The sequence below is a fragment of the Poecilia latipinna genome, unplaced genomic scaffold (genome assembly GCF_001443285.1).
Source record: "Poecilia latipinna isolate Pla-1442-1.1 unplaced genomic scaffold, P_latipinna-1.0 Scaffold508, whole genome shotgun sequence".
Lineage (NCBI taxonomy): Eukaryota > Metazoa > Chordata > Actinopteri > Cyprinodontiformes > Poeciliidae > Poecilia > Poecilia latipinna.
Genome location: NW_015113124.1, coordinates 186,905 through 210,180, shown reverse-complemented (window position 1 = coordinate 210,180; position 23,276 = coordinate 186,905). Strand labels below are relative to the sequence as shown.

Genomic DNA, 23,276 nt, shown 5'->3' with positions numbered 1-23,276 from the left:
AACTGCCTGCCGTGGACTCTGGTGACATTGTGTGGGGATATTTCTGTCACGTTTATTATGCGTTTGCTGACCAGACTGTGAGTCATTTAGACATAGAAGCAAATCTACCAAGGGGCTGTTTCCCTTTAAGGGAGGTGCCTTGCTCTGAGTTTTGCCCTTTTCCTTTCCTTTTTTTTTGAGAGAGGATTTTGCTTCTTCCCATGTCTTCAGTCCGCAAAACCCAGACTTTTAAAAATGTGCCTTACATGTGAAATGTAACAATATATTCAGTCAGATTCACGGGGTTTTCAAAACTCCAGCTTGCGTTCACTGATACATATTTACACACCTCTTGCCATCCACCTCTTCCTACAGGAAAATCCTATCAGGGAAGTAGCATGCATACATTTACACGTCACAATCTTGGCCAAGATGTTGTATAATTTCAGGTACTTAGGCTGAATGACTGCTTCTTAAAATCCAAGCCTGTTTTTAACTGATTCCCCTTCATTTCTTCCAGTGTTGTGCAGACACACAGGAGGGTGAACCTCACCAAAGGCCTCAGCATGCAGATATGCGCTCAGGCCTGTCTAGCCAGCCAGTAATCCAAATTCTTTAACCCAGCCTGCGTTTTCCACATTGAGAGTGCCTGGAGTCGTATATAGAGCAGAGAAGTAAGTCACTCCACAACATGAATAAGATCAAAAATGAAAAGTTACATTTCCAACAGAATCAGTTTGACTACTAATGATGTTAAAAAAAAAAAAAAAAACATGTACAGTACGACAAATTTCCTAAATAAATATCATCTGTAGATTTGGTACGGTTACGTCCTAGTTGCTGAAAGACAATATTAGCACACTTAAGACAATTTCAAATTTTTCAGCTCCTTCATCGGAAGTAGAAAGATATATTTTGCGTCTTCATAACATTAGAATGCTACAGTCAGATAGACGGAAATCCCGACCCCTGCTTTTGCCTGTTTTAGCCAGAAAAATAACTCAAATTAAAATATTCACCTGGGCCACGTTAGTTTTCTATAATTTAACCTTAAAACACTGGAACAATATTTAAGATGCCATTGAGATCATCAGGCATAAACCAAGTCTGGAGATTTAACGATAATTCTCATGCTTCATCACTATCTTGTCACGTTCCATGCTGTGAAGGACCCAAATCTAGGGCAGCCAGGTGACTGCCTGAAAGATAATGCAGTGACGGTAATTTGCAGAGACAGCAGCCTCAAATATTTATAATAGTTTACTTTTTTAGGTGAGAAGACAGAACTATAGAATAATAAAAAAAAGCATATCATAAAAGTTTTAAATAATTTGTTTCCTTACAACAAGCCCGAATTCTGTCTCTCAAAGATTGTCTCAACCTTTTATGTTTTCTTCTCTTTTCTATCCACATTTTTTTTATTTGGTAAAGAGTCGATGTTATTTTAAATTCCACTTTGGTAGACGGGGCTTCAATACAAACTCGTGAAAGAATTTGAAAAATGGCTTATTTTAGCAATAAATACCAGAATAAATTCAAGTTTCCTTTTCTTTAAGTCACTTTCTAAAACAGAGTGTTGCATTTTCTTTCCTATAAAGAAAGTCGACTTAAGGCTTTCATGCAGCAGCCTGAATTGAAAGAAGCGTTTGGAACACAGGCTGTAATTTAAAAACCTCATCCGCCCCTGCATGTCTGCCACTATGTGCACATGCAATGCCCTGTTTAATTAGGGCCTACCTCTGTATGAGAGCTTTTTATCTCACAATGTAAACACTGTGCATTTCTTTAAAATTATCTTTCGCTCTCTACATATTGTTTTTCGTTGCTTTTGTCCAGTTTTTCTGTTCCTGCTTCAGTTCTAAACAAAAACATGAGTTTGGGAACCCAGTGGAAGAAGGATAACAGGTCGTGCTCTTTCAGACTCCTGTGAAAAATTAATTTAATATTAATTATTAAACTGAACAAAGGGGTTCGAATTTGCCTCCGCCCCCTTTCATAACCGACATTCACCAAATGCAACCTTCTAAAGACATCAAATTAGTAATTAGAGTCCATCTGTGTGTTTTAAGCTCAGTATAATTAAAGATAATCTGAGGAGGCTTTTTGTTGGTGAACAAAAAGCGTCAACATGACCAAGAAAGAACTCTGGTCCAATCAGACTTAAATACATTTCTTGACCTCTTCCTGACTTTCTGATCTAAATGTAAAATGTCATGAATGGCGGAAAGCAAATGGACGTTAAATTATTAGAAGCATCTCCACAGTGAAACGAGGTGGTGGCTGAATCATGCTGTGGGAGTTTTGTTTTTCTTCTGGACAGGGAGGTTGGTCAGTTGAAGGACGGAGCAAAGTACGGGGCAATCCTGGAGGAAAAGGACTGAAACTGCAAACAAGGTACAGAGGTTCACCTTCCACTAAGACGACGACTCTGAAACATTCGGCCACTTTTAAAATGGATGTGTTTAGATCAAATCAACTTAATTCCAGTTGACTTCATTGACTACAAAATGATGTTACTGTCTCTTCAATTCAACTGGTGTTGAGCTATTTGCAAAGAATGGTTTGTCTCCAATTATAACAGCCATGGAAGGCAGTTTAGAGGTTTGACTAGGCGAGTGAATACAAATGGATACAGTTTTCAGATCATTAATAGCAAAGCATTTTTTAAAACCAATAATGGTTTACTTTGTATGACTCTATTACTAATAAAACACATAAACGTTTGTAGTAGTGATGTGATAATTATCAGGGATTTACGTGAACTTTCTTGTCAATGTGAAAATCAAATATTAATACTTATGCAGAAAACATTGGGAACATTTATTCTATCATCATTTATCTGTAGAAATGTGGCTCATTTTCACATTTCTACAGATTAGTGTATCTTCCCAAAGAAATAGGCTGACAAGATAACATCAGACACTTTTTTTTTTTTTTTTTAACCAGGGATGAAACTGCACGTGTACAATTGATGTTATCCTAGAGAAAACGTACTGATTTTAAGTTGTAGTGAAGCTGAACTGGGGGACACACAGAGAGATCAAAGTGAGCGAGGATGGAGTTTAAACAGTGGATCTGCATGCAGGCTCAGCTTGCAGCACTGTGAAAGACAACAGTGGAGAAGAGCCGAACATGTTAAGATTGAAAAGTTTGCCATTTCTGGTGGAAGGTTGCATCTCAAAACTCGACTAAATCAAACCCGTGTCCATGTCCACACATTTTTACGCATTACTACTTAAAACAGTTTTAAGAGCAAATGGTCTCCTGCGATTATTTGAAAGCTACAGTGTAGCAGCGTTTTTCGACTGTAATCACACAGTGAGGAGCTCCTAAAGCTGATGATGTGGAGCTTTTCAGCCATCTTTAATTCCTTGCGCTGCCTGTCTGGTCTCTTCCACCCACTTCTGGGCTTCAGAGTAGCTCTGCAGCGAGTGGGAGCGCTGCCATCTTTAAATCACATTTCATCTCACTCGCTCCTCCTCTCCTTTCTTCACTCTGTCGTATCTCTCAGGATTGACTCAGGTGTAAGATTTAGGTGGAAATCCTGTAGAGTGGTGCCCCTCAATGACTTTCCGTGGGTGCAAAAGTTGCAGGCAAGTTTCAGTCAGCAAAAGGCTCTCTGTAAGGAGAAGGAGGGGATGTTAAAAAAAAAAAAGACCATAATCAAGAGCCATTTCTATATTTTGGGCTGCATAAACAGCACCACAGTACAAAAAGAGCACCCAAATCATGTATCATCTGAGGAAAGGGGTCTTTATTCTCATAACTATATGAATAAGCATTGGTCTATGGGATGGAATGAGTTGTGTCTTATGTGATAAAATGCTGGATGTGGCCCTTGCTGAATACTGTTGGAGCCATGGTGGAACGGATGACATGTCTGGTCATGTGGGCAAGTAAGAGCTGCACAAAGAGAGAGAGAGAGAGAGAGCAAAGGGAGGAGGAAAGTTAGATCTTCTCTCACACCTGCCTTTTTCACAGTCTGAAGGTTTCCCTAGTATTGTGTGTGAAACATTGCATTCCTCCGGCGGACATTTCCCAGAAAGAACGCTGCTGTGGTTCTGACTCAGTAAAAGTTAAAGCTTTGTACACAGGGACTTTATTTTAAAATAAATGTTTAGTGGATGAGTTCTGCATAATGTGTTAACGTGTGGGAGAAGTAAAGCTTTCATTTCAATCAAATCAACGCGAAAAATGAGAGATTCGCCAAATCCGCGCGCCAAAGCTTTGACGCAAACGTCCGGTCCAAAATTATTTAACGTAGAATATCAACATAAATTGCAAAAAAATAAAAATAAAAAATCCGAGTAGAGGTGGACTCAGATCTTCCCGGTGGTAAAATATCCCCACTGACGCTCGTCTTCTCGTGCGCATTTTACGCACAAAAAGTATCAGCGCGCAGGGCCAGACGCCCATGGCCCTGCGCGCTGACCTGATCTGCACCGACGAGCTGTATGTAACAAGAGAGACTCGAGTTAGGCCTTCATCTGCCTTATAAACCTCGACGCTGTCCACGTCCTCAAAAAGAATGGATCTAATTAAAACGTTGCACTCGTCATCATCGCCAAAGCCTCTGCCAAACTGTTTCTTGGTGGAGAGGGGAAAAAAAGGCAGGGAGATGCCGGATCACATGACTGCCTCCAAGCTGCAGAGGGATGGGAGTCAGATTGGGTTTCTCCTCTCCCATTGGCTGAAGGGCCGACTTTTGACACGCAGACCAGGGACCCTCCTGCCGTATAAATAGGCCTGATAGATCTTTATTATTCTAGCATCACGGCAGCAGGCTTCTGCAAAGTTTGGAGTTATTCGTGTCACCACAACTGTATGCCTGCTTAAAGGTGGTTTAAAGACAGGGGCTCTGCGGCACAAGGAGTCTGCATGTCTGTTTAGACATGCTCAGCTTTGTGGATACTCGGATTCTGTTGCTGCTTGCAGTAACATTATATCTAACATCATGCCAATGTAAGTTTTGATTGTCTACTCTTTCTCTGTGATGGATCTATACTTTTTTCCCCCCCTTCTGGGTCCCTACTTCTTGAGGACGTTTTCGCTTGGCTTTTGTTTGGGACCTACATGATGATGGTCAACCTGAACTCAACCGGACTGAGCTCATGCAGAGGATTCTTCACTTTATCAAAGGATACGATTATTATGTGATTAGTTTTTTTTTCTTTTGTTTTGTTTTTGTCTCTTTTTTTTAAGGGATAAGTAAGGAAAAATATTTATGTGGGGGGAGATCTTCATAACAAGTCTCCCCCCATCGTTTAATGCATGTTGAATTAACATTGGCACTATCCTTTAGAAAAATTGGATGGAAAGCTTATGTGGGGCGTTGGACACATTGTTCCATTCACACGGCCAAGAAACGCAGCTTTGCCTTTCACGTTGTAATGTCTCCCCCTGGTGGCCATGGAGGCAAGCACCTATTTGGCACGAATTTAGACTTTTTTTTAAAGAATTCAGTCAACAAGCTACAGTTTGCCTAGTAAGAAATAGCATAGATTGATATAGTCCTAAATTAATATAATTTTTTTAAAATTGAATCTTTAATTAAAAAAAAGAAAAGTTGTTTCTCTCTTTAAAGTTCCTGCTTTTTAGACTGAAAATAACCCCCCAATAACTTGAGAATTTCAAAGAAAAGACCTCAAACGATGCACTTAACTTTAGTTTGAGGTGTGACTTTTGCGTTATAAGGCTTAAAGGCATATGAGGCGAGCAGTCTCACATTAACGCTCTAGTATGCCACCTGCTGGATCAATTTGGACATGACATGCCAGAGTTCACAGGGAGGTCCCAGCAATCCCAGTCATTCGCCTGATCCCAAAGCCATCCAGGGAGGAACCAGTGTTCACCTGCTTCAGAGAATAAACAAGAGAAGCCATCAAGACAAACTAAATACCACCTTTGTCTTATTTCAAGGAGCTCAGCAACAGAATCAAAGCACATTGCAGTATTCTGGAAGTTACAGATGTTATAGGAAATTACCTACATTTCGCCTTGTTTTCAGTGGCGGGCAAAAAAAAATATTCTAGTCCCAAAGGCATACCCTGCTAGTTTGGACCTGTTAGCGATTTGCAGCTTTAATATCTGGAGTGCTGCAGGTTCCCAGAGATTCACGTCCATTGCACGGTTAAAACGCTTCAGAGTGGTTACAGTGAATCACTGAGTTTGTTGAGCCTGCAGCTCCTACTTTTGTCTGAGCTGAGATGTGTTAGGCCGCACGAGAGGAGACTTACTTGTTTTACTGTATAGTTTTTTATTCTTTAAATGTCAAGGAAGGTATGAGTGAAGGAAAACCAATCCTACGTTCAGGCTACACTGAAAGCACAAGGCACAAAATATACCCAGTCTGTCTTTATTTTAATATCTTCAGTCAATACATCATGTTTTTTTTTTTTAATAGATAATGTATGATCTAATTACAATACGGTTGAATACGTCTAGATTGTTTGCTTTGTACATTTTGACATTTTCTAACAGAGTATTCCCTTTTCTCCCCCTGCCCTCTCCATTTCCTCCCTCCTCGCCCGCATCATCATCTCTACGATGCCACAGCGGTTAGTATGCATGCATGCTACCCATCATAACAGCATATCTAAAACACAGCTTTACCTCATCTAGTCCACCTTGTCATGTCTTCCGAATCCCTTGAAACACGTCAGGAAAAAGCCGCTGTCAGCCACTGCTGACCAGTCTGAGCTATCTGAGTCACGGCAAGAGGATTTCTTTTACACTGAGCTGAGCTGTTTCTCTCAGCATTTCCTCTGTCTTCCTGTCCATCGTTAGGTAAGGGGTCCTATTGGCTCTAGATCATGTCAGTGAAAGCTAAAACCGTGGTGCTGAGGCACCCACGAGAGCCTGGCACAAAGGATCCTTTCTGAGGACAGTAGAGAGGGGGCCAAAGGGAGGTTTTCACAGCTAGCTGACTTTGAGTCAGTTTGGAGTCTGTATTTGCCTCTCATTTTAGATAGATGCAAAGACCAAGGTCTGATCTCAGGCCTGTGAGTTGGAGATAAGAAAGAAAAGGCAATTTCTGTCTGAATCACTCTGCTTTGATGGAGATTGCCTAGCCTGACGTTTGACAGTTGGAGCTTTAGCAGCAGTGGCATCTTAAGGTGTACACTGAGTGGTTTTGGTATCACTTCAGAATATTACTTGCTTTAAGGGAACCCTTGTGACTTATTTCTTTATTCTCAAGAAATGATTGAGCTCAACTTTGTTGTGCACTATGTTGAACACTTATACCATATATTCATTACACTGTTGAGGCCTGCTTTCCATTCTGACGTTATGGAAAGCTGTATTCGGGTGTTTGTCTTTCGATGCCTGATAACAATCACAGATTCCCACAAAGTAAGACCAAAGCATGTTGAAATATCAGTACATGTATTTATTCCCATTATATACAAGATGGTGTTTAGGTAACTTCATAGCATAGGATGGATCTATTGGCCTAATACTTGGAATGTCAGATCCACAAAGCACAAGGTTGACTGGAATAGAGATTTTCAGTGTCCAGTAAGATCATTTAAGATGGCCTTTAGCTTGTGTCTACCCCCAACCAATGAATCAAGTTGTTCAGTGCATGTTCAGTGTTTTGACAACATAGCTCTCACTCATGCAATGAGGCCTAAGTCTTCTACTTGATTCCCGATAGGATACTTGCATGTTAAAGCCGTCTAATCTGTGTTGTGGTCTAACCAAGTGATTTCTGCGCTGCAGGGTCCCAGAGGAGACAAAGGACCTCGAGGTGACAGGGTAAGCTGAATTAAAACTCTGCTACCTTTGATCTGCCACGTGAACTCATATAATTATTTGACGAGTGTGTTCTTTACGAAGCGTGATTGGTGAAGTTTCTTGGTGCTGTCTGACCTATTAGCCCCAGTTTGCCACTCCCCTTTGTTTACCATGTATATGATTATTGTTGCCTTTGATGGGAATTTTAACATAAAGGTTTACAGGGCAAAGATTTAGTGTTTTTGCTATGTTACAGTCACTGAAAAATACTTCACAATGACAAGCATTTATGGGGTTTTTTACAACAAATTTGCAGCATGTGATTTTGTAATAGTTTTGTCCGATTGCTAACATGCTTTGTTTGTTAAATCCGTAACACGTCATCATTTGGATTATCTTCTTGTCTCCAGGGCTTACCTGGCCCTAATGGAAAAGATGGCAAACCCGGACTCCCTGGCCCCCCTGGCCCCCCTGGCCCCCCTGGACTCGGAGGAGTACGTCTCCCTTTTACACTCAAGAAATACGCAGTTTTCCGAGAAACATTCATGCATCTTTAAAAATAGTCTCAAGAAACGTTGTTGATGTCACACAAAATCATGTCTTCATTTGAATTGCATAACAGACGCATGTATGATCTTAGTCATTGACTCCTGACCTTCGCCCTTTTGAACTTTTCTAAGACAACACATGCATGCTGCCAAATTAGGTCACTGGTGGGCAACTGGAACGTTGTACAAAAGCTAACAAACTGTTTTAGTCAGTAATATTTTAGGTAAAAACTAGTATATTTATTTCGTCAGAGAATTTCTTTATAAAATTAGATTGTCTTTTCTGTAAAGACTGAAATCACTGTGACCCTGGTGAGGCTAATGTTCACCCTGGCAGTAGCATCGTATGGTTTACTCATGAATTAAATTGAATTAATCATTGTTCTGCTTTTTACCTGCTCAACAGAACTTTGCTGCTCAATATGATGGTGCCAAAGCCCCCGATCCTGGACCCGGACCCCCAGTAAGTTTCCTACCTCTACCTCAATACGTTCCTATTTAACGCCAAATATTGATTTGTATCAATATCTAAAAGCAATGCAGATAAACACAATTTATCTGCGTTGCTTTCAGATTAAATCCATCACAGCGTGACTTGAGATGAATAATTTCACATTCCTTCTTATCAGGGACTGATGGGACCCAGAGGTCCCCCTGGAATGCCTGGACCCCAGGTAAGGGCATAGTTCAAAATTCACCTTGAAATTCAGGTTCTATTCAAATCCGTAAAGACTTTAATAATCCGAAAAGAAAATGCAAAAGATACATCGTTGAAAGAGCCCAGAGAGGCAAAGCAGAAATGTTTTTACATCAATTCTTAGCGACTTATGTGTTTTTCAACAGGGACCTCAAGGACAGACTGGACACTCTGGTGAACCCGGACAGCCTGGACACGATGTGAGTGTACTCCTTCAAATCTTCCGACTAGCTCGAGTTGCCATTGCAACGTTTAAGATTTTAATACTTGATTTCTGTTTTCCAGGGCCCCGTTGGAGCCCGTGGACCCCCTGGACCACCTGGCAAATCTGGAGAAGATGTATGTTTGTGGCCTTTTTTCACCACTTGTTTCAATCTAATTTGAGCAGTTTTTTGTTTTTTTTTACCATTAAACAGCTAATGGTGAGTTTTCTCTTCTATTGATTCATAGGGAAACAATGGCAGACCTGGCAAGCCCGGAGACAGAGGTGCCGCCGGCCCTCAGGTGAGTGGTTCCTACCGGGACACGGAGTTGTGACTTAAATGGAGATTCAGCATTTTTATTGCTTCCTAAACTTCTTTGCTTTGGAATTGTAGGGTGCTCGTGGATTCCCAGGAACTCCTGGACTTCCAGGGATGAAGGGACACAGAGTGAGTGATTTACCTTTTTTTTAACCTTTTCACCCCCGGCCTGTTTGCTGGAACTTGAACTTGGAATAGAAATTTATTGGGGCTCATTAGTCATTATCTGACCCTTCTCTTTTTACCCAAAGAAATTCCTGGATAATTTGAAAATGCCCCAATTTTTATAGTGGTGCCTTTCATAATGACACCTAATGAAGGCCTCCTGTTAAAATTAATTGAATTAAATCTTCACTTGAACTTTGACCATTAGGACAGAGAAATACACATTTATTTTCACTTCACTCCATCTCCCTTCAAGAACTTCTTTATAACAGATCCTTAAAAAATAACAGCTACTATATTAGATTCATTTTCTTAAGTGTCGACCTAAGTGTTGGCTTCTTAGTAACAGCTTTAATCATCTCTACTCTTCTGTGTTGTAGGGTTACACTGGTATTGATGGACGTAAGGGAGAACCCGGCTCTGCTGGCGCCAAGGTACAGCACCGTTCAACACACAGATCACTTTCTCACTTTCTGCTTATCTTTTTATTTTTATTGGAAGCCTGTCTCTTTATTTGTGCTGATCTACTTCATATGTTAGCCTATAATTACATATATAATGGGGATTTCATTTTATTTATTTTTTCCTAACTCTTCCATAGGGTGAGTCTGGTGCCTCTGGATCTCCTGGAAGTCCTGGACTGGCCGTAAGTTCATAATAAAACTCCGTACTCTTCATCTTATATTCCTGCAAGTGTTTCCATCGGCTGTGGTCTTGACTAACTCTGTTGGATGGTCCGTCTTCAGGGACAACGTGGTCAGCCTGGTGAGAGAGGTCGCCCCGGCCCTGCTGGTCCTTCTGGTGCTCGTGGTTCTGATGGCAATGTTGGACCTGCTGGCCCAGCTGTGAGTAAACCTTCTTTATTTCCAGTCAAAGGAACGAACGAGAGACACTGATGATGTCAGAGAACTCCTCACACCACGATTGTTCTTCCTCCTTTATCCAGGGTCCTTTGGGTGCTGCTGGCCCCCCAGGCTTCCCAGGCGGTCCTGGAACCAAGGTACATGTCTTGTCACTTCCTGTTAAATAGCCGAAAATCTTGTCACAAAAACATTTGAAAACTGTACTTTGTAGTCTTTCTGTTTTGTACACTACATCGCCAAATGAAAAGCACAAGTGTTGTATATTTTCAGCAATATATACATTTTTGAACACACACTTCTTCAAATAACATTTAATTCTTAATCACAGCCTTCTCTCCATCACCAATAAATGAAAAATAATTCAAATGTTGTCACTAACAGGGAGAGGTTGGAGCTGCTGGAGGCACTGGCCCATCTGGACCTCAGGGATCCAGAGGAGAGCCCGGACCCAATGGTGTTGTTGGCCCAATTGGTCCCCCTGTAAGTAAAAAAAAAAAGAAAAGAAAAGAAATAGTCAACTGACATATTTTTAAAACTATTATTTGTCTGGGAGATGACTTTTAGTCCATGTTATACTATTGAACCCTGGAAAGAGGCTTGTTTTGTAGTTTCTCTTTGAAAATAAGGGGTAACTTCTATTTTTTTTTTCTTGTTTTGACATGTACATTTTCTAACATGTACTTCTGTGAACTGATTTTTATGATTCACTTGATATATAGAAATAATATATAATATAATTTTAAAACCGAGAGAGGAATAGTGTAATTATATTGTACTTGTAGGGGATTCAGGCACTTCTGTAAACATTTCATTTGAAAATATTAAGACATCATACAGATTTATTAGACTTTTTAGATCATCTCCATGTCCTAATTAGGTTTTCATAGCACTGAATGTAATTGGACTGAATCCGACCGTATGACCACATTGTACTAGAATTAAAATTGATCGCATTCCTTATGACTGTATTTGAACTGAGATTGCTCGTAAATTGCCTTTTGATAAGTTAGATTAGTTGTAATTTGGGGCTATGTAAACATCAATAATTAAATGAAATTAATTTTTCTCTACTTTTCCCATAGGGCAACCCTGGTACTAATGGTCTGAATGGAGCCAAGGGAGCTGCTGTGAGTACACACTCTGTTACTGAACCAGTTTTTGGCGTATTCTGTGATTTGCATACACGTAAATCGTTTTGCAGTAGGTCCACACATTTATACGCCAAATACACACAGTCTATACAGTCCCTAAAAGAAAAGTGTGTACTTCCTTTAGTTGATGAGCTGGACTTCACCCCATATCCGATTTTAGTTGCATGCCTACATATACTCAATAAGTTGGATGCATTAGAAAAAATAATCTCGCTTTGTAACACCTGACACACACAAACTCAACCGTTTTTGTATTCCTATTGATGATCAGTTGGATGTATAAAAAAAAACAACAGAGGGCATTATGTTGAACTCTGGTTCTGAAAGATTTACCAAATGCCAATGCTGACCTGTCTCCCTTCATACTGTAAAGGGAACCCCCGGTGTTGCTGGAGCTCCTGGTTTCCCCGGACCAAGAGGAGGACCCGGACCTCAGGGACCTCAGGGTGCTGCTGGACCAAGAGGACTTTCTGTGAGTATAAACCCTCTGGAAAGATTAATCCACTCCATCAACTGTTGCTTCATGACATCCATGTAGATCGGCCTCGCACATCTCAGCCTCCGCTGATTCTGACTTCTTATTTCGACTGGTCTCCAGTTCTAAAATGTTATCTCTTAACTTTTTTTTTTATTAATATGAGGTGACAGATTGCACAGAATGCACAAATTTATAGCACTTTACATATGCATTGCTACAATAATAATGGAGTAGAAGCAGTGCTTGTACAGCAGAAGCTTTACAAAAGAAAGCCAATTGCTCTGCATGTCCAAATGCAGAGATAATGCTACTGTTTAGCAATGCACACTAATCACACGTGATGCTTTTACTGGTAAATGTTAAGAAAACACCTATAACATATATGATTGCTCTTTGGTTGAATTGCTTTTCTGTTTCTCTGTGTGTTTTAGGGTGATCCCGGTCCTCAGGGTGTCAAGGGAGACACTGGTGGCAAAGGAGAGCCTGTAAGTTTAAGGGATGATTTATTCAACATGCAAAAGCAAATCTGTTCAAGGCGCTAAACCTCACTGCTGCCTCCCTCAGGGTAACGCTGGCCCTCAGGGACCTCCCGGAACTCAAGGTGAGGAGGGCAAGAGAGGACCCACTGGTGAGATTGGTGCTAATGGGCCTGCTGGCAGCCGTGGTGCTAGAGTAAGTGTCCTCCCATAATCTGTTGTGGAAGTCTTTGACCTTTGACCTAGCTTCAGTTGCTAATAGCCGCATGTCACCCTCAGGGTGCTCCCGGAAGCCGTGGTCTGCCTGGTTCCGACGGAAGAACTGGCCCAATTGTGAGCATTACGCCCAAGACACTCAAACATCTGTCCATTCAGGGAGCTGCTATATTTCTAATTTCGACCACTTTCTGACCACAACAGGGTATGCCTGGTGCCCGTGGTGCTACTGGTGCTGCTGGACCTCGTGGACCCCCTGGAGATGCCGGTCGTGCTGGCGAGCCTGGCCCTGCTGGTCTCAGAGTGAGTCATTTCTTCATGTAAAGAATAGACCATCTTAGAGTGACAATGAACTTGGTTTATAAAGGGACGATGTACAACTCAAACAGGAATGTCATTAACTGATGACACCAGATTACAGCAAAAGCTAATTCGCTTCTGCAGTCCCCCTGAAACTGTGGGCTCTTCATAACCTCTCCATGTCTGTTTTCTAAAGGGTCTCCCAGGAAGCCCTGGAAGCTCTGGACCCCCAGGAAAGGAGGGACCTTCTGTGAGTAAACCTTAGTTTTACTCTCTCTCTAGAGAGTTGCTGCTGGTCTCATGACCGTTTCTCCGATGGATTGAGGTAACGCTTCTTCGTCTTCCAGGGTCCTGCTGGACAAGATGGCCGTTCTGGACCTCCTGGCCCAACTGGACCTAGAGGCCAGCCCGGAAACATTGGTTTCCCTGGACCCAAAGGACCCTCTGTGAGTGGGCGTTATGCAGGACCTGAAAAAATAAATAAATAAATGAGCAGTTCAAATTGTACCCGTTTGTTTCAGCTCCATCTTACCTATAAATCCTGTTTTCCCTCAGGGAGAGCCTGGCAAACCTGGAGAGAAGGGACCCAGTGGCCCCACTGGACTGAGAGTATGTCAGAAAATATAATGCTATGAAAGCATAAACATTTGCAGACATTTCTGTTTCAGTTGTTCGGTGTTACTGTATGCTTAGTTGCTGTCTCTGTCATCAGGGACCCCCTGGACCTGATGGCAACAACGGAGCCACTGGCCCCATGGGAGTTACTGTAAGTGCCTCTGCATACAAGGCTTACTGTAATATCTATTCTGGCAAATGAGCCATGCAAAATATGATTTTAGCATCCATTTTCAAGAATGTCTTCTCCTTGATGTAGGGCAGTCCCGGTGAGAAGGGAGAGCAGGGACCAGCTGGAGCTCCTGGCTTCCAGGTTTGAACATTTCTCTCCTCTGGTTACCAAAACGGAGGCGATACAAGGAGATAAAGGCATTTCTGATGGCTACATGTCGTCTTAGCATTGAATGTTTATGGACATCTTTCTTCATGGCCTGTCCTGGTCTTAGTTTAGCTGAGAAAGCTATGTGCTTTAGTAGCACATAGCTTCCATCCAGATTTAGCAAGTTAACCTTTAGCAAGTTCATGTTGTTTACACTGAGGGCAACATCACCATTTTTGTCTGTTTAGTGAGAAATACTCTGAGGGTTTGAGTTTTAGGTAATAATCTGACAGTAAAGAGCACTTTTATACCAATTTCTGTAATTTTTTTTTTTAAATGAATTAAAATCAATGTACTATTTTCTTGTTTGTGACTGTTGGATCTTGTGTTAACACTTGGTGTTTGTAGGGTCTGCCTGGACCTGCTGGATCTGTCGGTGAGGCTGGCAAGCCTGGAGAGAGAGTAAGTATATGAGCTGAAAACAAGTTTCGCGGATGAAACACAAATGTGTTAGGTTTGCAGTCTAACCAAACCTAACCAAAACGATGTGGTGCTCCAGGGTATCCCAGGAGAGCAGGGAGCCGCTGGACCAGCTGGTGGCAAGGTGAGGTCACTTTGCTTTCACACGCATGTTCAAGAACCAGGAGATCAGAGATTTAAATAAGCATCTATACTCTGCAGGGAGAGCGTGGTAACCCAGGTGCTGCTGGAGCTTCTGGAGCTCAGGGACCAATTGGACCCCGTGGACCAGCTGGAGCCCCCGGACCTGATGGTGGCAAGGTAATCCAAAGGAAGCAAAATATGTCAAAAACCTATTATGATTTTTTTTTTTTTAAATGCAAGGAAGAGAAACAAACAAATGACTTTTTTTTTCTTTTCTGCTGCTAGGGAGAGCCAGGAGCTGCTGGAGCTGCTGGGGCTGCCGGACATCAAGGATCTGCTGGAATCCCTGGAGAGCGTGGCGTAGCCGGTGCTCCAGGAGGCAAGGGAGAGAAGGTAAATTTAAGAGAGGAAAAAAAATCTACCACATCCACATTTTTTTTACTATATTCTATTTGAAAGTTACAGCCCGTCTAACTACTGCTTTCATTTTCAGGGAGAGACCGGACACAGAGGCCCTGATGGAAATCCTGGCAGAGATGGCGCTCGTGTAGGTTAAACTCTCCTGTTCTTTTGAGATACACCTAAAAGCAAAATACTGGAGCTTGTACCCCTTATTGACTATCCCCTTTAATCTCCTACCAGGGCCCTGCTGGACCTCCTGGCCCTCCTGGACCCACTGGAGCCAACGGTGATAAGGTCAGTTGGTGTATTAGTTGCGAGAAATGGATAACTGGACAAATCTTGGCAAATGACACCAGCGCAGGACTATTCCTGCCAAACAAACAAATATGAGCAAAATAAATGCATGCTATGAATGACTCCTGCCAACACTTACCTGCCAACCATCAAGATAGACGTCTTAAACCAAAGCTTTGCAACACTAAACTATCAGGAGAAGCAGTTGGGATTACAGAAGTGTAAAAATATGATTTCTGAACAAACCTGTACGTTCGTTTTCAAATCTTTTGTTTCTCTGCGGTAGTATCCAAATTAAACCTGTACCAAATTGCTATATTTATAGCAACAGCCTTACTACTGCCATCTGGTGGCTATTTTACAAACTGCAGCAACAATCCAGCTAATAACCTAGCAAAAGATGACAGACCGTGGATATGATTTTTTTTTTTTTTTTATAAAAATGTTCATAGTTTTTTCTTCCATATCTGTCATTATTTTAATCCCTTTTGTTAATTTTTAACAAAACATGAATATTTTTAGATACACATATAGCATTTATATGACGTATCATAATCAGAAGAAATGGGATGTATTTTCTGTTTGGTATTTATTCATATAAAACGATTGTATAATTCAGGAATGTCATACTCATTTTCACTTTGGACCACATCAAGATCAGGAATATTTCTGGAAGGGCCAGTTGTGAGAGAATGTACTGATAAAACCCATTAATATTCTTTGAAAATATTAATAAATAGCTGCATCTGCATTCGATAAGTACTTAAAATAAATAACACCGAACATCGTTTCACGTCAATGTTATTTGGCAGACTATGGATAAAAATTGCTTTTATTTTATTTATTAAAATAATATTTTCGCACACAACTGTTATCTTGAAGGCCCTATTTATGTGGCGTTGTGGCCACATAAAAAGCCATTCAGTTTGAGACATATATTGTATATTGTATTGATTAAGCATTAGAGTAATTCTCATCCTGTCTTTTGTCTTTTTTAGGGTGAAGTTGGTTCCTTTGGACCTTCTGGCCCTGCTGGACCTCGTGGACCCTCTGTAAGATAGATTTCCTATTATTTACATACCATAAAACAAGGTGTTAGTGAGCCTTTTCTGACCAAGTTCCTCTTACCTACAGGGTGAGCGTGGAGAGGTTGGACCTGCCGGAGCCCCCGGATTTGCTGGACCCCCTGTAAGCCTGATTCTTTAATAGATTAAAATCACAATGAGATTGGGATTAACGCATATACTGAAGACTTGCTTAACGAGCAAAAAAGCTTGTCCAAACGTTTACTTAGCTCTTCTTTGGTTCTCCCACAGGGTCTCGATGGTCAGTCCGGAGCCAGAGGAGAGCGTGGACCCGCCGGAGCTAAGGGAGAGGCTGGATCCGCTGGCCCTGCTGGACCCGCTGGACAGTCTGGACCTGCTGTAAGCACATGCACAGTCTTGCTTTCTCACTCTTGTTACGATTGCAGTTCAAACAGCGTAATAGGATATGATGATATTTGAAAAGATGAAGAGATTTTTCTTATTTTTGTTTTTTATTTTTTTGTTATCTAGGGCCCCTCTGGCCCTGCTGGACCTCCTGGCGCTCGTGGAGAAACTGGTCCTCCAGTGAGTACTCGATTAAAAGCTCAAATGCAGTAACACATGTTTTATATGCACCTGTCACACACATGCTTTCTGTCGTCACATTTCAAGTCCACTTTCTGGTATACCTCCTTATTCCTAATAATAGTTGGGATACAGCAGCATTATCTGCTAAATTCAGAGATATAACACATGCTTAGCTTTAATAAATGTCACACTCTTTTTCAAAGATACACATAAACCTTAAAGTATTAATTAACTGTGTTTGGTTCAGTTTTTTTTATTTATTAAAAAGCACATGCATGCCTATAAGACTCTGTTTCTAATCTCTGTGTGTGTTTTTCTCAGGGTCTGACCGGTTTGCCTGGTGCTGCTGGCAGAGTTGGTGCTCCCGGCCCTGCTGTGAGTACTTTCACTGAGCAGTTTTCCATAAAAACAAACATACACACACACACACACACACACACAAATAAGCCACACATTACACATTGTAACCCTCTCTCCTTTTTTCTCAGGGTATTGTGGGACCTCCTGGCCCCTCCGGTAACGCTGGCAAAGACGGACCTCGTGGTCTCCGTGGCGACCCTGGTCCTGCTGGTCCTTCTGGTGAGCAGGGAATGGTTGGACCACCCGGTCCTCCCGGAGAGAAGGGACCCTCCGGAGAGTCTGGTCCCGCTGTAAGTACTATGAAATCACATAAAAGAAACATGGCGGGGGAATGATAAAAATACTGAGAATTTAATGAAATGTCCCTACACATCCCCTCAAATTGTTATAGTGATTAATCATGAGTGTTTGTGCGTATCGTCAGGGAATTCCTGGTGCTCCTGGACCCACTGGACCTCTGGGAATTACAGGATTCGTTGGTCTGCCTGGTGCTAGAGGAGATCGTGGTTTACCTGGTGGTCCTGGTCCTGCGGTAAGTGCAAGTTAGTACCTAGACCCCTCTCCCCCTGCCTAAGGACAAAGTAGAAAGCCATCTTATCAATCATGTTATATCTCAGTGGCACAGAAATGTAATCAAACTGCTCAAGCAAAGGATCACAGATCTTTAAACAGCTCCAGAGATAAACTGGAATGTATTTCTACTGATAATTAACATCCTATCTTCTTCAACATGTCTCACCCTATTTTCTATTTTATATAATTACAGGGAGAGCCTGGCAGACCTGGACCTCCCGGTCCATCTGGAGCCCGTGGTCCCCCTGGTAACATTGGCATGCCTGGTATGACCGGACCTCAAGGAGAGGCTGGACGCGAGGTAACACTTACTCCGAAAATCAGCTAGTTAGCTAGTTAGTTTGTGTTGAAATGTAGAAAAGAATGATTGCTTAATATATGAGTCCTAGTGTAGTTATTAATATATATATATATATATATATATATATGTATGTGTGTGTGTACATATAAACACTATCAACTTATTTCTCAACCAATGCAGACTCATCTTACAAGCACAAAACTAGCATAAATTAAACAGAAAGTCGAGTGACTGTAACCAAACCAAACGGGAAAAAAAAGTATGGAAAGTCACTGGTAAAAAGAAGCATCCTATAATTTCCAGGTTCCACACAGCACCATTTTGTAGAAGCAATAGACTGACCTGTTCACCTCTTTAAGGAGTAGGTGAAATGTTTTCCCATTCCTGACAACAAACAACAAAGCTGCATGGTTAGCCTGGATATGTTGCTAGGCTATTAGCTTTACCTTATACTCGGTATGCTTTTCTGTCTTGTGGACAGCGAAAACCTCGTTTTGCTTCTCCCAGATAACCCAGATTAGGAGCGCATTTTAGCAACAACAACTGTGACACACTTCTTACCTCTGATGGTTTTCTAGTAACTTGTCAAATGAGAAGTTGTGTGTCTCTATGATTTTAAAAAAGGCTAAATACAATCAATAAGCACAAGACTTACATTATTTAAAAATAGAAAGCGGTTAAAAAGATTTCAGAGTTTTAGAAAAAAATATTTAGGGCCCTGCTTCCCAAATGTGCGTCATCTGTAAAAAATAAAAAATAAAAAAATGTTAATGTAGCTCATTTGACTAGCTAAGCTAATGACAGATAACATCTCTGATGACTGTTATTGCGGTTTGTGCTTAAAATGTGTAAATGTGCTGCAGTTTCTTCCTAGCGTCAAACACCAGCAGGAATATTCTGAATCAGAAATTTTGTAAGGCAAATTTCAGCTTTTAAAAGTTTACTTCAAGGTTTGAGACAGTTGTATTACCGCTACTGATATAAGATGAAGAAAAGTGGATAAAACTCAATGTTTCAATAAATTTCAAGTCAAGAAATCATTTATGGAATTGGCATACTTATTCTCAAAACAGCTATAGAAAGAAATGGGTTACAAGTTGACCTAGATAATACTTTTCTTCATTAGTCCATGACTTAACAAGTATAAATTATGTCCAAAATGCAGATTGTAACCCTATCTGCCTATGGTAAAAAAAAATAAATAAAAAATAAGGAGATTACAAACTTAAATCATCCTTCAAATAATGCGAATGCATTATTAAGTTTTGTCTCTTTATATACTGAATCAATATATTGGATATACTGATTGAATTCCTTTTTCTCACATGAAAAACAGAAATAATTATATTAGTTGTGGGTTTCATTATTGTAGTGTAGGCCACTATAACTGTATACACAGAGAAACTGGAGCTAATCAAGAAGAATTAAGGACAACATCACTTGCTTTAGCATCTCATATGTATATTTCACAAAGTTTGTTAATGAATGTTTTTATACCCACTCTTTGTCCGAAACAGGGTAGCCCTGGTAACGATGGACCCCCTGGTCGTCCCGGTGCTTCTGGATTCAAGGTAACGTCTTGAGGGTACATTTAAACATGACTATTTGCAGGAGAAAAACACACTACGCTCTGAGCTGCATGTTCCCTTGTTTGTCACGCTTAGGGAGACCGCGGTGAGCCTGGATCTCCTGGTGCCTTGGGACTTGCTGGTGCTCCCGGACCTGCCGGACCAACTGGAGCTGCTGGCAGACCTGGAAACCGTGGAGAGGCTGTAATTATCGCTCTTCTTTGTCTGTTCAAATTGCTTAACTTTAACCATATCAGCGTGTCTCATTCACATATTTGCTGATGTTTTCCCTAGGGCCCATCAGGTCCTTCTGGACCCGCTGGACCCGCTGGAGCCAGAGGCGCCCCAGTAAGTACAATAAATATGCCACACAATTTGGTTCCATGAAACAAAGCAACAACACATTTCTATGGCCTTGTGTGATGACGGAAATAAAGGCTGATACATGTGTGTTGTAGGGACCTGCCGGACCCCGTGGTGAGAAGGGAGTTGCTGGAGACAAGGGAGACAGAGGCATGAAGGGTCTTCGTGGACATCCTGGTCTCCAGGGAATGCCTGGACCTTCTGTGAGTATCATTTGATTGACTCTGGTGTAAATTTTGGGAGATGGAGGGCATACAGAATGTGTATGATTTGGGACTTTCCTTTTCCTGCAGGGACCTCCTGGTGAGAGCGGTCCTGCTGGAGCCCTTGGACATGCTGGACCTAGAGTGAGTTTAATGCTGAATTAGAGCCTATTCTTGATTTGTTCTTGAGGTGAACATAAGTGTGAAGCCACTGTCTTACACAAAACTTAGTTCAAAGTTATCCAATGTAGTGGTGTATTTTAATTAAAGTTGGATTTTTCAACTTCCCATTCAGAAATGCAGCAATAATCTCTTTGAAACTCTTAGTGGGAAAGTATCAAAGAACCCCCAAGTTAATGGATCACAATCTCTATTTACAATCATGGTGCTTTAGAAAAAAAAACTTTATTAGCGCACACTGCTACTTGAGGTTAGCATCAGAACAAGCAGCAAATCCTGCAGATTTTCTGGCTTGCAACTTGAAGGAGCTCATCTCCTGGGTAGCCTGGGTATTGACTGCATTCCCAGGACTGAGCTCTGACTTTCTTGACAAATCAAATGCAGCATTTCTTCACGTTAGCAGATTTCTTTCACACAACATTGCAAAAAAGAAAACGAAAAAGAAGTGGGTTGCCTATTAAAAGACTTCTTTGACACTGGGCCTACAAGTTCCATGCATGCTATAATTGTTAGCTGTACATTATTTTAAATGACTGTAAACAATTATCTCTTCTTTAGGGACCTGCTGGACCCAATGGACCCCCTGGTAAAGATGGTAGAGCTGGCACACATGGTCCTATGGGTCCTCCTGGTTCCCGTGGACCTCCTGGATATGTTGGACCAGTTGTAAGTTTGACTTTCCATAGCCTATGTATCAGACAGATTTGTGTTCTATGTGATTCAGATCAACTGTCATATCCACTGTAGGGCCCTCCTGGATCTCCTGGTCTGCCTGGACCTCCTGGCCCATCTGGTGGCGGATACGACGTCTCCGGATACGACGAATACAGAGCTGATCAGCCAGCTCTCAGAGCCAAGGACTACGAAGTCGATGCCACCATCAAGTCTCTCAACACCCAGATTGACAACCTGCTTACCCCCGAGGGATCCAGAAAGAACCCTGCCCGCACCTGCCGTGACATCAAGCTCAGCCACCCCGACTGGAGCAGCGGTAAGCAGCTTATAGGCCCCGGTTTAGTATGATACATTTATATTAGCTTGCCATCTTCCTCCAAACCCATAACATACCCCATGCCTTCTCCTCCTCAGGATTCTACTGGATCGACCCCAACCAGGGCTGCATCAATGATGCCATCAAGGTCTTCTGCGACTTTACCACCCGCGAGACCTGCATCTATGCCCACCCAGAGAGCATTGCACGCAAGAACTGGTACAGAAGCACAGAAAACAGGAAGCACGTGTGGTTCGGAGAGACCATCAACGGCGGCACCGAGGTGAGAAGGGGACGCAGTCAAATAAGAATGCCTACTCTGAATTTGGCCGTCCTTTGAAATCCTCACTTTTCTTTTTGGTTCTGCCCTGTAGTTCACCTACAACGACGAGACCCTCAGCCCACAGAGCATGGCCACGCAGCTGGCTTTCATGCGCCTGCTTTCCAACCAGGCTAGCCAGAACATCACCTACCACTGCAAGAACAGCATTGCCTACATGGATGGTGAGAGCGGCAACCTGAAGAAGGCCGTTGTGCTCCAGGGCTCCAACGATGTGGAGCTCAGGGCCGAGGGCAACAGCCGCTTCACCTTCTCCGTGCTGGAGGATGGCTGCACTGTAAGTACAGTTTTTGCTTCTTTTTTTTTTTAGGCTCTTTGTAGAGATTGAACTCCACCGTTTTTCAATGTCTAATCTCCTTCTTTTTTTTTTTTTTGCCTTCGCCTTCGCCTTTTGCAGACACACACTGGTGAGTGGAGCAAGACAGTGATTGAGTACAGAACAAATAAACCAACTCGCCTCCCCATCCTCGACATTGCACCTTTGGACATTGGTGGACCTGATCAGGAGTTTGGTTTGGACATTGGCCCAGTCTGTTTCAAATAAATAGACTCATGATAAATTAACACCAAAAAGAGAGAAAGAACGAAAAAAAAAAAGAAATCTCTGCCCTTCTCTGTTTTTTTTTTTTTGTACTGAATGCTGACTTCTCTCTGCACATCCACTTGCTTAAGATGGGCAACTATCGGAGAGGACCGAACGGACTGAACGGAGATTTTGTGCAATGCAAATTAATACAGCCAAACCCAAAGGGACGCGGGGAAACACCTTGTTGTGGAACATCATGGCATCTTTTTTTGTAAAAAATAAAAGAAGTGTAATAAAAATGCTGAAAGTATGCATCACTTTTTGTGGTCTTTGTATATCTTCCAAAGAAGAGGTTTAAAACCACAATTTCCAAGAACAAAAAAGGTTTGAACTACCTCATGCCTGTACTCAAAGAAAATAGTATTGACAAAAACCTGAGTCCACAACCGAGATGTTAAGACTTCTAATGCTTCAAGCTTTGTCCTGCTTGGAAGGTGCTCAGTTACTTGAAGCAGAGACCTATGGTGCTAAATGCAGCTGTGGAACGAACCACTTTTTACTGTATTACTTTGTATTGACCTGTGAGGAGTCTTACATCAATCCCGCTGATACTCCCCCACTTTAAGCAGGTGGAATGTTCCTAAACCCTTATGTCTAATGTCTGTTTTCTGTTTTTTTTTTTTTTTTTAATTTTCTGACTTTTTTTTTGTCCTTCAGAGTTTTTTCAGGCTTTTCTTTTGTACTGCCCCAGTTCACATTGACAGCACACTTTTCTTCCAATCCCAAATGGTTTTCAGGCGGCCTTTCTCTCTCTCTCTCAAACAATGACACCACAAAGTCTATTGTACCTATTTTGTATATGTGAGATGTTTAAATAAATTGTGAAAAGTTCTG

At 41.7% G+C, this 23,276-nt stretch overlaps 1 protein-coding gene across 3 annotated transcripts; it reads left to right on the top strand.

Moving 5' to 3' along the window:
* Positions 1–4,745: 4,745 nt before the first annotated feature.
* col1a2 (collagen, type I, alpha 2) lies at positions 4,746–22,697 on the top strand. Of its 3 annotated transcripts, XM_015040385.1 has the most exons (50): positions 4,746–4,941; positions 6,535–6,536; positions 7,702–7,737; positions 8,127–8,210; positions 8,671–8,727; positions 8,894–8,938; positions 9,108–9,161; positions 9,247–9,300; positions 9,412–9,465; positions 9,558–9,611; positions 10,028–10,081; positions 10,249–10,293; positions 10,394–10,492; positions 10,594–10,647; positions 10,892–10,990; positions 11,593–11,637; positions 12,035–12,133; positions 12,571–12,624; positions 12,704–12,811; positions 12,895–12,948; positions 13,036–13,134; positions 13,328–13,381; positions 13,479–13,577; positions 13,687–13,740; positions 13,844–13,897; positions 14,006–14,059; positions 14,474–14,527; positions 14,625–14,669; positions 14,747–14,845; positions 14,954–15,061; positions 15,162–15,215; positions 15,311–15,364; positions 16,363–16,416; positions 16,499–16,552; positions 16,681–16,788; positions 16,921–16,974; positions 17,299–17,352; positions 17,466–17,627; positions 17,762–17,869; positions 18,104–18,211; positions 19,729–19,782; positions 19,876–19,983; positions 20,074–20,127; positions 20,238–20,345; positions 20,436–20,489; positions 21,084–21,191; positions 21,273–21,516; positions 21,615–21,799; positions 21,891–22,133; positions 22,254–22,697. In XM_015040385.1, exons 1-50 carry the CDS (start codon positions 4,872–4,874, stop codon positions 22,398–22,400), a joined length of 4,056 nt encoding a protein of 1,351 aa, XP_014895871.1. In that variant the 5' UTR covers positions 4,746–4,871; the 3' UTR covers positions 22,401–22,697. The 3 variants fall into 3 exon arrangements, with proteins under 3 accessions (XP_014895871.1, XP_014895872.1, XP_014895873.1); XM_015040386.1 differs by lacking the exon at positions 14,747–14,845; XM_015040387.1 differs by lacking the exons at positions 20,238–20,345; positions 20,436–20,489.
* Positions 22,698–23,276: the final 579 nt, after the last annotated feature.